Source organism: Heloderma suspectum, chromosome 1, assembly GCF_057233095.1.
Source record: "Heloderma suspectum isolate Gila_16-S chromosome 1, 16-S_ref, whole genome shotgun sequence".
NCBI classification, from domain to species: domain Eukaryota; kingdom Metazoa; phylum Chordata; class Lepidosauria; order Squamata; family Helodermatidae; genus Heloderma; species Heloderma suspectum.
Window position 1 is genome coordinate 356,470,865 of NC_139458.1, and position 15,519 is coordinate 356,486,383.

General features: G+C 43.0%; 1 protein-coding gene across 2 annotated transcripts in view; it reads left to right on the forward strand.

Moving 5' to 3' along the window:
• PACRG (parkin coregulated) overlaps positions 1-15,519 on the forward strand; it is a 386,078-nt gene that overhangs the window by 71,271 nt on the left and 299,288 nt on the right. For both annotated transcript variants that reach the window (XM_084827984.1, XM_084827983.1), the window contains exon 2: positions 4,167-4,301. In XM_084827984.1, coding sequence (XP_084684110.1) covers positions 4,167-4,301 — 135 coding nt within the window. The remainder of the gene's footprint in view (positions 1-4,166; positions 4,302-15,519) is intronic.

A 15,519-nucleotide genomic window follows, 5' to 3' on the forward strand; every position in this document is an offset into this window, starting at 1 on the left:
TAATCTATGCAATACAAAACTGTCAAGTATGTAAGAGAACTTTGTTCTTTATTGTATCTCAAGAATGTCTGGGAAATGCCATTTAATATAGAAGAGATCAGGTTACTGTAAACTATTTTTGAAGTATGTGGGTACCTTCTTGTGATTTATAGTCAGGATTAATGAAAACATAAGTTAAAACTATAATTATGTCTACCTTGGAAAATGCCTCAGCCAGGAGTATCATTCCTGTAGTAACTATGTGTTTTATGCCCATCTTTTAGTATTATCCTTTTACGAGACTCACTCCAAAAAGACACTCCTTTTAGTATTAAAAGTTAACTTCCATCTTTGCTGTGGAGCCAAACTGATGAGGACATGTTTAAGAAACACATGCATGTCTAGCTTGGCCCTTAAATTGATCTGGAAGGACCAATCTATATATTTGGGCCCAAGGTGGAATCCATTGACTTATGGTTCCACACAGGTGGATTCTCCATGTGATGGCCATGCTCTATAACAAGGGTGGGCAGAAAGTAGAACTCCAGATGTTTTGGACTTCAAGTCCCAGCATTCCTGACCTTTAGCATGGCCATGCTGCAAGGGGCTTCTGGGGATTGAAATCCAGTACATCTGGAGATCTACCATCTACCCACCACTGCTCTATAGCACCTTTTATCATGTGAATTCGCTCAGCTGTTTAGAGAGTTTCTCCAATAATGCCAGCTACCAAGAAGAACCATTGGCACTTACTGAGGCAGCACTTGAAGGAGAATACTGTCAGACCTGACTTTGGCCAAGTCAGGGGGTAAAGTCCTGGGAATGAGGGAAGGCTCAATACAATGAGGAATGAGACACACAAATTCTCAACCTTGGGATAATTTATGGAGCTGAAGTGAGATATCACATTTTTGGCCTAAAGGAATTCGAATTTGAAAAGGACTTTTAATGAATTTCCATTCTGACTATTCAATTCATACTTCAGCTAAACTACCTTATGAACAGGCAAGCAGATCTTAGCAATAAGATAAATAGATAAAAGGCATGTAAAAACCATTTATTTCAATGCCCCTACTTCCTGGACATTTTTCAGATGATGGTTTTGCATCTTGTAGGAATCAAATATACCATAGGATCTCCTTCCAGACACACATATAATTTTAAGCACCACAATGCCCCTACTTTAGGCATGATACTCCAGCATTTCTGATCACAAAAGCCATGTTTGAGAGCAAAATTCCTGGAAAACTTTAATGCCCTTTTATAACCTGACATGATTTGGGGGGCATCTTCAAGACTCTTATCCTGCTATTATATGGTTTGCTCCAGAGTCCTGTGTGTTGAATATGGTTTTGGAAGAATAGCGAGGAGTCAGGTGTGAACTTGCAGAGTCATATGCTGTCTTCTTTAGTAGCATATGTAAACTTAGGTGGGGCAGTTGGCAACTTTAATTTAGAATTGGTTCACACAGCTGCATAGTGAAAGTCAGTGCCTCTTGCTGCTAACACAACCGTTAGATAATGCACAGTAGCTGCTTTGCACAGTTTGTACCTTCTTTGCAGATAAGGAATATTCCTCTTCTTGCTGTGAGAAACTGTCTTTCCTGCCACGAGAGAAAGCCTGCCCACCCCTTCTCCTTCTGGCTGAAGGGAGGGAGGTGTCAGTGTGTGCCTTCTGACAGTCTGAAACTAGATAAGCCAAGCCCTATAAAATCCTGGGCAGATTGGTTTGTTACCTGCTCTCATTAGAGAGGGGGAAGGTGCACTACCTTCTCAGAAAAACAGCCTCCCCCAGACAGCACCTGTTGCTTCAAGGGAACCAGAGCAACATCAATTGAAGGGATTGTGATCTACCAGTTGAAGGGTGTGCGTGTAAGCTTATCTTTGCTCTTATTATCTGCATCCGTTTTCCATCAGTAAACTATATCATTCTTTCACACAAGTGGACATAAGTCATACTGGTACTTTTGAATCTGTGGCGTGGGTCCTGGCTGGATCAGGCCCCAGGTTTAAGACAATCCTGTCATATAGGTGAAGCAGACATGGATTATATGTTGTCCTGCAGTGCATGTGACTGTTGGCTGAGACTTTCTGGAGACTCTTGCCATTTTCTACTTATGCCTACTCTCTGTGGCATAAATCAGGAAAAACGGTTATTTTGAATGAATCACCATGTAGTTTCTTCAGCTTCTGGGACTTGTATTTCATCTAGATTCCCTTGGAACTCTTGAATCTCTTGATGTTAATTTGTAGCCCTTATCGTTCAAATTGAATATCACTACAGACTAGAACCATATCAAGTAATTAGCTTACCATATTAAAGGAGTTATGGACATTTGTTAGGATGAGTCCATACATGCAGAAGTGGGTTTTTCTCTCTTTGGGATTACAGTGAAAATGACAGGATCACACCCTCAGCGTTGCTATCTTCTTTGTTAGTTTCTTCTCTTTGCTATTTGTTCCAAACTTAATATTATACTTCGCAAATAATGCTTTAGAACAGGGGTGTGTAATGTATGGCTCTCCAGATATTGCTGGATTGCAACACCCATCATTGCTAGTCAGCATATCCAGTGGTGTGGGATTATGGGAGTTGCAGTCACACAACTTCTGTAAGGACACACGTTCCCTATCCCTGTTCGGGAATGTTCAAGAGCTTCAGTTACATTATCTCTGTAATCCTTACAAAACCCTGTAAGGTAAGTAACTGTTGTTATTCCCACATTGCATGTAGTCCTGAGCCTAAGAGATAATGTTTTGCTTAAGGCCACTTAGTGAGTTCAAGACATGATGCAAGATTTGAATTCATGCTTCCTGGCTTTCTACTAGTGGATGCTCTTAAGAGATTTAGGAATGCTGTGTAACTTTTGTGAACAGTTCCCTACGCCATACTCTTGTTCAGGTGCCCATCCAACAATTGTTGAAAGATTGTTGCTGGGATCCAACATGGTCACACCAGTCATGGAAGGAGCTTCTGTTCACAGAAGGAGAGTTCTACTCAGAGAAGGACCCCTTCCATGAGCACAACACTCGTTTTGTGAACAGCACCCCTTATGTCCACAGAGCATCTACATTGGATCCCACCCACTAAGTTTATTTGGAACACAGTAAATCTCAGAGGCTGTGTCATGTAAGGGATTTATATATTAATTCCCTTTTTCGGTTTTCATTGTGAAGAGTACATACAAGCTAGAAGTGAAGCAACCTCTTTTTTAATTTAGTTGAGAAAAATCTATTCTGCCAAGATATACATATGTATAAACTAAAGCTAGTGGCTCCAAGCCCTTTCTGGCTAACAGCTTCTTTTTAAGTCTTGGAGGAATAGAAGAGGAGAAGGTAGGATTATTTCAGTCTTATAAAAGCGGTGCTGTCCCCCCAGTACAGAAAAGAGGTGGAGTTTTCCTTCAAAGTGCTAGTTGCTGTCTGATAAGGGTGACACCAACCTAAGAAGGACCAAAGGGTTGTGCTCTGAGAGAGACATCAAGCTGCAGAAGTGGATAGAGGATGTTTACTCCACTAAGGCCTGCTCCAGCCCCAATGCGACTGCTAGTCATCCATTCCTCTTCTCCAGAACGGAACGGAGCCCAGTAACTTGTTATTCAGGCTGTTAGCAAACCCATTCATTTGGGATTAGTTTGCTTTCCTTTGTTAGATTTTGTACTAGAGTTTTAACCTGAGCTTTCCTTTGGGGAACACCTTTATACCTATTAGATCTAGGAGACTCCCATTATATAGCTTACCTCCTTCCCTGGTACAGTCCCATTTTCATTAGGATGTCATTTCCCCTGCTGTGCATTAAATGATACAACACTTCAAACAAAATCAAGGTATTCACTTAAAAATATTTCTGCTTCCTATACTATTAATTCTCCACCAAATAAAATCCAGAAACAAAGTATTCCACAGAGAACATTGGTATCGCTGCTATAGTATAAGATGCATAGCATTCTGATTTCTTAACAACCTCTGTTAAATCACTAAGGGTGTAATCCTATGTGTGCTTAGACAGAGAAAAGACCTATAATTCCCAGCATGCCCCAGCCATCCATGTTGGCTGGGGCATACTGGGAGTTGCAGGACCTTTTCTGTCTAAACATCCATAGGATTGCATCCTAATTTAATTCCAAACGTATTTCTTGATATGAACAAATTTTGAATGAAGGGTTTTTAATTTTTCTTTCTTTCTAGGTGAAAGGTCCCCCAGCTGCAGGAGCATTTAAAGAAAGACCAACAAAGCCAACAGCATTTCGCAAGTTCTATGAGCGAGGTGACTTCCCAATCGCCCTTGAGCATGATACAAGAGGAAACAAAATAGCCTGGAAGGTAAGTCAGAGCACAGCTGTGACAGCTAGCTGTGCTTATTGAAGTGACATCTCTCATTGCCCAAAAATGTTGGCTTATAAGTAAATAAAGTGGAGTAATTTCTTAGCAAATAGAAGATGGTGGGGGAGCAGTTAGCGAGTGGCCTCCTGAGTCAGCCATCTACCTTGGCTAACAATTAAATTATATGCTGCAAAAAGGAAGATGACAGAGTTGCTTTGCCTTAGAGAATTGTCTCCTGCTCAATTCATCTCTATTTTTATGAAGACCTGGCAACCCAGCCTATTTCAGGCAGTCCATCAAATGATGGAAGTGGCTGGATACAGTGAGCAGCAGCCATTTATCTCCCCCCAAATTTCACCTTCCTGCAGGACAGTTCCAAATGGAAGCTTTAATTACCTAAATGGATAGGTCAAGATTGCCTGCTCCCTTGAAATGCAGAGCAGAATACAAACGAAGGCAGATTCTCATTCCACGGCTGCACTCCCAGTCTGCAGCATATGTCAGACAGCGTAATCGCTGTCATACGTGCCCCTGTTAGAGGCTGACCTCCACTGCTGAAACCATTATGGTTCCGACATCTCTGACAAAAGGTTAATTGGCTTCAAAATAAATGTATTGCCTAATGACTTCATTCTAATGCAGCAGTGTTTCTCTCTAAAAGGCTCAGTGATGTTATTTGTAAAACTTGCCAATCTTTTAAGTAACTGGAGCAGGCTTTTAAATTTAATTTGAAAAATGAATGCTGATCTCTAACCTGGTGTTTCTATTTAATTATTTTGCTTATCAAAGAAAGACTTTACTTGTGTGTGTGTATATTGTTTATTGGGCCAAGCTAAGATTTATCTGGAAACTGAATAAAGGATACCCAAGAATCGAGCCTCATATAGATGAGATATACATGCACATACACATCCCATTCTTTGAACATTTGAGTGGGTCATACCGAAAATAATCTTAGCTTAAAGTACCACGGTTTTGTTAATTAAAATAAGAATAAATAAGACTCTCAGGGGCATGAAGAGTATTGTTGTTGTAGTAGTAGTAATAATAATAATAATATCAACAACAACAATTTATGAAATGACTGAACAACTCTACACTGTACAAAACACAGCAAACAATTAGAGCCTGCCCACAGGTTTGCAGTCAAAATTAATAGATGTATTTGGCTCTGTCTTTAGTTGGGCTTGGCCTATGGTCCAATTAACAGAAAATGTCATTTCTGTTTGATATTAGTAGTAGAATAAGAACAGAAAAATATTTTTATTTGCTTTCATGGTACCGAAGCTCCGTCAATTTTATATGAAAACCATGTAGCAGATTTCTATGAGGATATCTGAGAGTTGCACGTTTTCTTTTATGACTGCATATTATTGATGATATAAGGATTTTTATAAGGAAGTTTATATGAAGCTTTTTATTTGTGCTTATTATGGGTTGGATCCAATCCTCACACAAGTGGACAAGACTTCCCTGTCCTTACTTCCTCCCTACAGCCCCCCACATGTGCTGCAAAGTAGATTTGGAAGGCACGCCAGGGTGAGCAGTGGGAAGAGGGAAATCTGTTCTGCCAGTGCTTCCTTCCTTGGTAGAACAACACATTTGGATACAACCTCCTGTTTTAATTTTTGTTCAGGCAATAATGCCCAAGACAATAATACATTTGATTTGAATTAATAGACAAATGGGAACACAAAAGGAAATTGGAGAGGCAAGAACCAACAATTCAAATACAAAAACAGCTTAAGTATAAATGAATTGAAACAAATCCAGTTTTTTGGTTTTACAAGGGAGAGACTCAGTTGATCTAATATTGTTTGGCAATAAGTCCAGAGATAAGTCATGGCAACAGAAAAAGCAAGAAAATATACAGAAAAAGAAGAAATATGGAATTCAGTATTTTGAATTTGTGTTTCCCAGCTATGGAGCTCTCTTCCTCCAGAGGCGGAATCTGTGTCTTATCAATGCAACTTGCTCACAGGTTTTATGGGATAGATCCAGAGCTCCCCTTCCATAAATAGAAGCACTCTTTCTGTTCATGCAAGGGACTGCAATCCAGTGGAGTCTCCCACTAGAGTAAGATGATTTTCACTGATTCCCCTTCCCCATACAACCCTCCATGCCATCTCCCTCACTGTTCCAGAAGGTTCCCCAACCCTCCAGAAGAGATTTTCAGAGGGCACAGGAGGCTACAGGGGGAAGGAGGAATCAGTGAAAACAGCCTCCCCACCTTCTTTCAGCAGGAGTATCCTGTGAGAGGAGTTCCGTTCTCAGGTCCCAAGTATATGAGGTTTTCATATTTTGGAAGCACTGACCTATGTTTTGGAAATACTGACAGAACACTAACCCACGGTTTATTTAACCCATGGTTAACCCATGGTTTGTTGCCCTACGCAGAGTTTGTCTGGCAGATGATCAGATAAGCCATGGTTTGCTTTTTCAATCCCTAGGTTGTTTGTTTTCTCCTCCTTTGCCTGCTCCCTCCTTGTATCCCAAAAGCCTTTGTGGTGCTGTAGTAGTAGCAGCATGTAGAGTGGCTGGGTTGTGTATGTTTTTTACCACTCTTGCCCACTGCCTCTCTAGCCTGGCAAAACAGTTCTGGGTTGACACATAATGATAACCCATGGTTTAAACAACCAAGAGTTTGTAACCCAACAACAAATCATGGCTTCTCTGTCTGGGTTGTTTGTGTTTAACAAACCATGGTTTGTTGATGCAGTTGGGTTTGCACATCACAACAACACAGAATTAAACAACTCATGGGTTAAATAAACCATGGCTTAGCATTATGTGCAAACCAGGTTGTTATGGACCAAGTTGGTCTCTTTTTGTATAAAGGTAGGATTGTGTGTCTGATAATTCCTGTCTCAAAAATACATTGGGTGGGGTGGGGGAGCCTTTTGGAGGGGGCAAAGAGCAAGTGTTTTTTAAAAAAAACAAACCCAAATCTAATATAAATCATATCCCAGAAATATAACTGTATACTCTTACCTACTCTGTAAACTGAAATGGCTATATAAAATAAGGAGCTATAATGACCATTAGGCTTTAATTACTTTTTTCCAATTCTGTATTGAGTGATACGACCAGATATTCATGATTATATTCTAGTTGCAATAAACCCTCTGATACCTTCTTGTTTTGTCCCCCTGACATGGGGAATGACTGGTATGTCTATAGCAAACCTACACAACATGTAAGGCATTTCAATTTTGAAAATTATCAGAAACCCTTATACAGATTGTAATAAAGAGTGATTATATATTCCTTACTGTATACATGTGGTTTTCCACAAAATCTTTCGTGAAAATGACTTCTGAGTAGGAATATTGTAATATGTGAAGTGGCTCTAAACAATCTAAAACCTTTTTATTTGGACAAGCATTTACTGATCTTGCTTAATCCGGGTAGGTTTTAGATTGTGTGCGTGTGTGTGTGTAGGTTATTTTAAATAATTTATATATTTTAAGGATACATACAGATGTATATGCAAATACAAACGCACTACATTTTTTTCTCCTATGGCTTAAGCCCAGCTGCTCTCTGTTTTCTTAACCTCACTGGTAGACATATTGGCCTGTGAACAGACTACCAGTTCAGTAGTCTGTCTTGGTTCAGTTGGACTGCCTCCTTTTTATTTTTAAAGCTCTCTATGTACATTTATTCAATGACATGCTTGTTCTCTTGCTTGTTCCTTTTTCTCTTCTTTTTTTCCCAAGCAGAATGTATTTTAAAATATTGAAAAACTGTGTTGGGGAGGGCTGAGGAAGTGTAGGTGATCCCATTGGTCCCCCAGCCCATCAGTGCTATGCAGTTTTTGAAGCACATAGATTTCCCCTCAATCCAGGTAAGAAGATTGTATGTCTGATCAAAAAATGATGAGTGTACTTGCACAATGGGCTTATCACTAAAATCATATCCATGAGGAGGCTTCCTAATTCGTTGTATTAAAGAATATGTCCTAGGCCTTCAGTGACATGATATGTACAAGATCAAAATACTCCAGGTAGCAGAAAGGTCATATTTAGAAAACATTCATATTTAGATTGCAAAAGGTTGTATTAAGCTGCAAAATTGTTGTATATTATTAAATGAAAGTGAAACTAGCAAAGCTCCTAAAATGGCAACTCAGATTTTATCTGGGCCCACTCTGTCATCATTTGGAGCTCCAACATTCTTTGGACTAGGCTGATTGTTTATACCACAACAACCAACAATCTAATGTGGAAGACAAGACAGATAACTATTAGTAGTTAAGTTTTGATAGTGACTGCTAGTGGCAGTAATAGTTGTCAGTCATATATATATGCTGACTCAAAAAAAATGACCCTTAAGGAACTGTTTTGCTATTTCCTGTAGCCCTCGATTCTTATCGTGGCAGTTTGCTTTCTTCCATTTGTTCAATATCTTAGTGAGAGTCAGTGTGGTGGGGTGGTTAGAATGTTGAACTAGGACTGCGAATATCTGGGTTCAAATCTCCACTTAGCCATGGAGTTCACTGGGCGAACTTGGGCTAGTCACACACTCTTGGCCTAACCTACCTCACAGGTTGTTGTGAAGTTAAAATGGCAATGTGGTGGGGTGGGGAGTAGGGAAGGACAGTGTACAATGCCTTGAGCTCCTTGGAGGAAAGGCAGGAAAAAAGTGTAATAAATAAATTAGGTGATATGTTGATACATATAACCCTTCTGCTCATGTCAAGTGGTATAACAATGGCCAGGTCCTTGTCAGCTTTGGCTATAGCCCCAATCCAAGCATTTTAGAATCTAGATAACACAAGTGGATGCTTCAGAAGCAATTATTCCCCACTTGCAATACACCAGGATAGAGGTTGGATGTTAGGCGCTGTGGATGTATTTGGGGGTAAGATAATCAGAGGGGAGCAGAAAAAAAGCATGTTGTGTTGAACACTCTGCACACCAAATAAATTTTATAGGCACATGATGTACACACATAGTTGCAGCCTCTCCTTCCAAAGTATCACGTCCACCCCAGTGGCTTATCCATGATGCAACAACCAGACTCTGTGAGACAGACCATGTTACTGAGACTCAATTACTGAGTAGTGTTGGCACACTAATCCTGACACAGAGTGATTTCAGATCAGGCAGGCCCCAGGCTCAAACTCCAGCACAGGACTGAAAGTCAATAACATGGAAGAATCTGCTTGCATACACCTTTTTCTCAGATTCAGCATCCCAACTGAAATGGCCTATGTAGAGCAATGCATGGGTACTGGTGCAATGATCTTCTTGTGTAGTGCTCTGTAAGAAGCTGGGTAAGTGGTATTTGTAAAAATGCATTTATCTGATGAGCAGGAAAGAAGCAATGATACCATAATCACCATAGATATTTTAGGCCTCACATAACTTCATGGTATATCGTTGTTACACTTACACTTACTATTATTCTCATATATGTATGTGATGCATAGCATGGTTCATTTCACTTGTTAACTTGTCTGTTCTCTGGTTGTTGTTGTTCAGTCATTAAGTCATGTCTGACTCTTCGTGACCCCATGGACCATAGCACGCCAGGCCTTCCTGTCCTCCACTCTTTCCCGGAGTGTGCTCAAGTCCATATTCATTGCATCAGTGATGCTATCTAGCCATCTCATCCTCTGCTGTCCCCTTCTCCTTTTGCCTTCAATCTTTCCGAGCATCAGGGTCTTTTTCAGGGAGTTTTCTCTTCGTATTAGGTGGCCAAAATATTTGAGCTTCAGCTTCAGTATCTGTCCTTCCGATGAGCAGTCAGGGTTGATTTCCTTTAGGATTGACTGATTTGACCTCCTTGCAGTCCAGGGGACTCGTAAGAGTCATCTCCAGCACCACAGTTCGAAGGCATCCATTCTTCGGCGCTCAGCCTTCCTCATAGTCCAGCTGTCACAGCCATACGTTACTACTGGGAAAACCATAGCTTTGATTATACGAATCTTTGTCAGCAAGGTGATGTCTCTGCTTCTTACAATGCTGTCTAGGTTTGCCATAGCTTTCCTCCCAAGGAGCAAGCGTTTTTTAATTTCATGGCTACAGTCACCATCTGCGGTGATCTTGGGGCCCAAGAAAATAAAATCTGTCACTGCTTCCATTTCTTCCCCTTCTATATGCCAAGAAGTGATGGGGCCAGATGCCATGATCTTCGTTTTTTAATGTTGATTTTCAAACCAGCTTTTGCATTCTCCACTTTCACCCTCAACAAGAGGCTCTTTAGATCCTCTTCGCTTTCTGCCATTAGGCTGGTATCGTCTGCGTATCTGAGGGTGTTAAGAATTCTCCCGGCAATCTTAATTCTGACCTGTGATTCATCCAACCCGGTGTTTCTTATGATGTAGTCTGCATATAAATTAAATAAGCAGGGTGACAATATATAGCCTTGTCATACTCCTTTCCCAATTTTGAACCAATCAGTTGTTCCATGTCCAGTTCTTGCTGTTGCTTCTTGTCCCTCGTACAGGTTTCTCAGGGGACAGGTAAGGTGGTCTGGTATTCCCATCTCTTTAACAATTTGCCAGAGTTTGTTGTGATCCACACAATCAAAGGCTTTAGCATAGTCAATGAAGCAGAAATAGACGTTTTTCTGGAATTCTCTTGCTTTCTCCATGATCCAGCGAATGTTGGCGATTTGATCTCTAGTTCTTCTGCCTCTTCGAAACCCTGCTTGTACTTCCGGTAGTTCTCGGTTCACATACTGCTGAAGCCCAGCTTGTAGGATTTTGAGCATCACCTTGCTGGCATGTGAAATGAGCGCAATTGTTCGGTAGTTTGAACACTCTTTGGCATTGCCCTTCTTTGGAATTGGAATGTAAACTGACCTTTTCCAGTCTTGTGGCCACTGTTGAGTGTTCCAAATTTGTTGGCATATTGACTGCAGCACTTTAACAGCATCATCTTTTAGGATTTTAAATAGCTCAGCTGGAATACTGTCATCTCCGCTAGCTTTGTTGTTAGTAATGCTTCCTAAGGCCCACTTGACTTCACTCTCGAGGATGTCCAGCTCAAGTTCAGTGACCGCACTATCATGGCTATCAGGGACATTAAGATCATTCCTGTATAGTTCTTCTGTGTATTCTTCCCACCTCTTCTTATTCTCATCTGCTTCTGTTAGGTCCCTGCCTTCTTTGTCCTTTATCATGCCCATCTTTGCACAAAACATTCCCTTGAGATCTCCGATTTTCTTGAAAAGATCTCAAGTCTTTCCCATTCTATTGTTTTCCTCGATTTCTTTGCATTGTTCATTTAAGAAGGCCTTCTTGTCTCTCCTTGCTATTCTCTGGAACTCTGCATTTAGTTGGGTATATCTTCTCCTTTCTCCCTTGCTTTTCGCTTCCCTTCTTTCCTCAGCTACTTGTAAAGACTCATCAGACAGCCACTTTGCTTTCTTGCATTGCTTTTTCTTTGGGATGGATTGAGTTGCTGCCTCCTGAACAATGCTACGGACCTCCGTCCATAGTTCCTCAGGCACTCTGTCTATGAGGTCTAATCCCTTAAATCTATTCCTCACCTCCACTGTATATTCATAAGGGATATGATTTAGTTCATACCTGAATGGTTTAGTGGTTTTCCCGACGTTCTTCAATTTAAGCCGAAATTTTGCAAGAAGCAGCTCATGATCTGAGCCACAGTCAGCTCCAGGTCTTGTTTTTACTGACTATATAGAGCTTCTCCATCTTTGGCTGCAAAGTACATAATCAATCTGATTTCGATACTGACCATCTGGTGATGTCCATGTGTAGAGTCACCTCTTGTGCTGTTGGAAAAGAGTGTTTGCTATGGTCAGCGTGTTCTCTTGGCAAAACTCTATTAGCCTTTGTCCTGCTTCATTTTGTACACCAAGGCCATGCTTGCCTGTTATCCCAGTGATTTCCTCACTTCCTAGTTTGGCATTCCAATCCCCTATGATGAAAAGGACATCTTTTTTTCGTGTTAGTTCTAGAAGGTGTTGTAGGTCTTCATAGAACCGATCAACCTCAGCTTCTTCGGTCTCAGTGGTTGGGGCATAGACTTGAATTACTGTGATGTTGAATGGTTTGCCTTGGATTCGTACTGAGATCATTCTATCGTTTTTCAGATTGTACCCCAGTACTGCTTTTCCCACCCTTTTGTTGACTATGAGTGCTACTGCATTTCTTCTAAGGGATTCTTGCCCACAGTAGTAGATATAATGGTCACCTGAATTAAATTTGCCCATGCTTGTCCATTTTAGTTTGCTGATTCCCAAGATGTCGATGTTCAATCTTGCCATCTCATGTTTGACCACCTCCAGCTTACCTTGATTCTTTGATCTTACATTCCAGGTTCCTAAACAATATTGTTCTTTACAGCATCGGATTTTCTTTTCACCACCAGACACATCCACAGCTGAGTGTCCTTTCAGCTTTGGCCCAGCCGCTTCGCTCTTTCTGGCGCTACTTGGAAATTCCCTCTGCTCTTCCCCAGTAGTATATTGGACACCTTCCGACCTGAGGGGCTCATCTTCCGGCATCATCTCTTTTAGCCTTGTGATACGTTCCATGGGGTTTTCTTGGCAAGAATACTGGAGTGGGTTGCCATTTCCTTCTCCAATGGACCACATTTTGTCAGAACTCTCTGCCATGACCCGTCTGTCTTGGGTGGCCCTGCACGGCATAGCTTATGGCTTCACTGAGTTACACAAGCCCCTTCGCCACAACAAGGCAGTAATCCATGAAGGGGAAACTGGTGGTACATAGGCAGAAAAGCAAGCCAGATGGAAAGGGAAGCTGCCTGCAGAGCCTGCAAAGCGAACATATGCTGGGAAAATGGTCCTGTACACCTCCATGCTTTTAGGGATGTACGAAAATGACTTACCTTTTCGCGGATTCTGTTCATGGGGTGGGGAGGCATTCCGTCCCTCCCCCCGGAATCCTCGATGGGGGGGGAGGCGATCTGGTCCTCCCCCCCAGAATCCTCGACGGTCAGCTGTGCTCCGCGGCGGCTCTGCGGAACAGCCGGCCAGGCCCAGGCCAGGGCCGTCCGCAGCCAGATTTCTGGCCGCAGAGGGCTCTGGGTAAAAAAAAAAAAAAAGCATACGCAAATGGCGGCGGCTATGGCCGCCGCCATTTGTATTCCTTATTTTTCGCCATCTTAGTCAACGTCAATATTTACATAGACTAAGATGAAGAAAAGAAAGGGGAACGCAAATAGCGTAGTGGGCGCTATTTGTGTTCCCCTTTCTTTTCTTCGTCTTAGTCTACATAAATATTGATGTAGAGTAAGACGGCGAAAAATAAGGAACGCAAAAGGCTGCGGCCATAGCCGCCGCCATTTGCATACGCGTGTTTTTTTTAAAAAAACCAGATGTGATATGCTATGTAAGTGTTTATGTAGCCTATCATGTCTATGGGGGAAAAAAAGAAAGAAAAAGAAACAGATTGCAAATGGCAGCAGAGGCAGCCAGTTGGAAGACCAGCTGTCGCTGCCGCTGCCAAAGCCGCCGCCGTCCGGAACATCCACCCCAGGTAAGTCTCGTCCCCGGGGGGATCTGTGGGGGGCGGGGGCTGCAGGCCATTCTGCGATGGATTTCGGGGGGCCGAATGCACTGGCATTCGGCCTCACCGAGTTCCGTCGCGGAATTCTCTGACATCCCTACATGCTGTACACTGGAGTAGAGATCTTCAGGCCTGGGGGCTAAATCTAGCCCTTGTGGGGTCCCCAGATGGCCATGCCCTATTCCTGTGACCCCACCCCCTTCCACCTGACCATCCATGGTTTGGTGGTTTCCCAGCTTTTGTGCAGTTTTCCCCCTATTCTAATAGGTTGAAGTGCCTCTCCAAGGCTTAGTCACTGGCAGTAAGAGCGTTAAGTTAAAATATGTTGGCATTTTTTGTCATTTTTGTCCCTGTCCCTTTGCCCCTGGTCCTGCCCTTTCTGCTTTAGCACAGCCCACCACTGGGATGCAGCCCCCAAGAGCTTTTCCGAAATGGAATTCAGCCCTCAGACTGAAAGAGGTTCAACACCCTTGCTGTACACAAATCCTACAAATTAGCAGTAGCAGCGGCGGCAGCTTCTCATGGTGCTCTGTGCTCATGTGCACTAGAACAGACACAGATCTTACATTTTCCACAGTTTCTTGCTCCCCCCACCTACCCAGTGGCTGTGCATGCAAGATGTGGTGATAAACAAGGCTGTTTGCTTAGCCAGGAGAGCTAGGCTGGGCACTGTCAGGAGCGCCCTAGCGGCCTCTTTCAGTTAGGGTTGGCGGAGAATTTCTCCACGAATCTTCGGGAGGCCGAGCGCCGACGCATTTGGCCCCCCGAAAGTGTTGGGGAAATTCTCCGCCGGCCCCCCGCCCCCCCGGGATGGGACTTACCTTCGGCGAATGTCCCTCTTGGCGGTGGGTCCCAGCGGCACTTCAGCGGTGGTTCGGCGGGGGCGGGGGCGGCGGCCGGTCTCCCGACCGGCTGCCACCTCCGCCATTGCAAAAAAAAAAAGTAAAGTAAAAAAAACACACACCCGTGATAGGCTACGTAACGATTTACATAGCCTATCACGGCTAGATTTCCAATGTCAGCCGTGATAGGCTACGTTAATCGTCACGTAGCCTATCACGGGTGACTTTGGGGGAGGGGAAGCGCGTACGCAAATGGCGGCGCCCATGAGTGCCGCCATTTGCGTTCCTTATTTGGTCCCGGTAGTTTATGTAAAGATTTACGTAGACTACGGCAAAAATAAGGGAACGCTATTTGCGTTGCCCTTATTTTCGCCATAGTCTACGTAAATCTTTACGTAGACTAGACGTGCCAAAATAAGGAACGCAAATGGCGGTCCCCATGGGAGCCGCCATTTGCGTACGCGCGCTTTTTTTTTTTCAAAGTCACCCGTGATAGGCTACATGACGATTTACATAGCCTATCATGGCTGACTTTGGAAATCTAGCTGTGATAGGCTACGTAAATCGTTACGTAGCCTATCACAGGTGTGTGTGTGTGTTTTACTTTTTTTTTCACAGCCGGGTAGACGGGGCGCTCCTACCCGGCCTGAATTTCACCAGCAAGGGATGTGGCGCCTCCCCCCCGGCCTGAATTTCAGCCGGGCGAGGCGGGGCGCCTCCCCCCCCTCGCCTGAACTTTGGGGGGAGAACCGAAGCACCTCCCCCCCACCGCGAAGCAAGCTTCGAGAACAGGTAAGGGACTTTCGTCCATCCCTACTTTCAGTACACTCCAATAGCCTACTCAAGACACAGACAAAAGGATTCTTTTCAA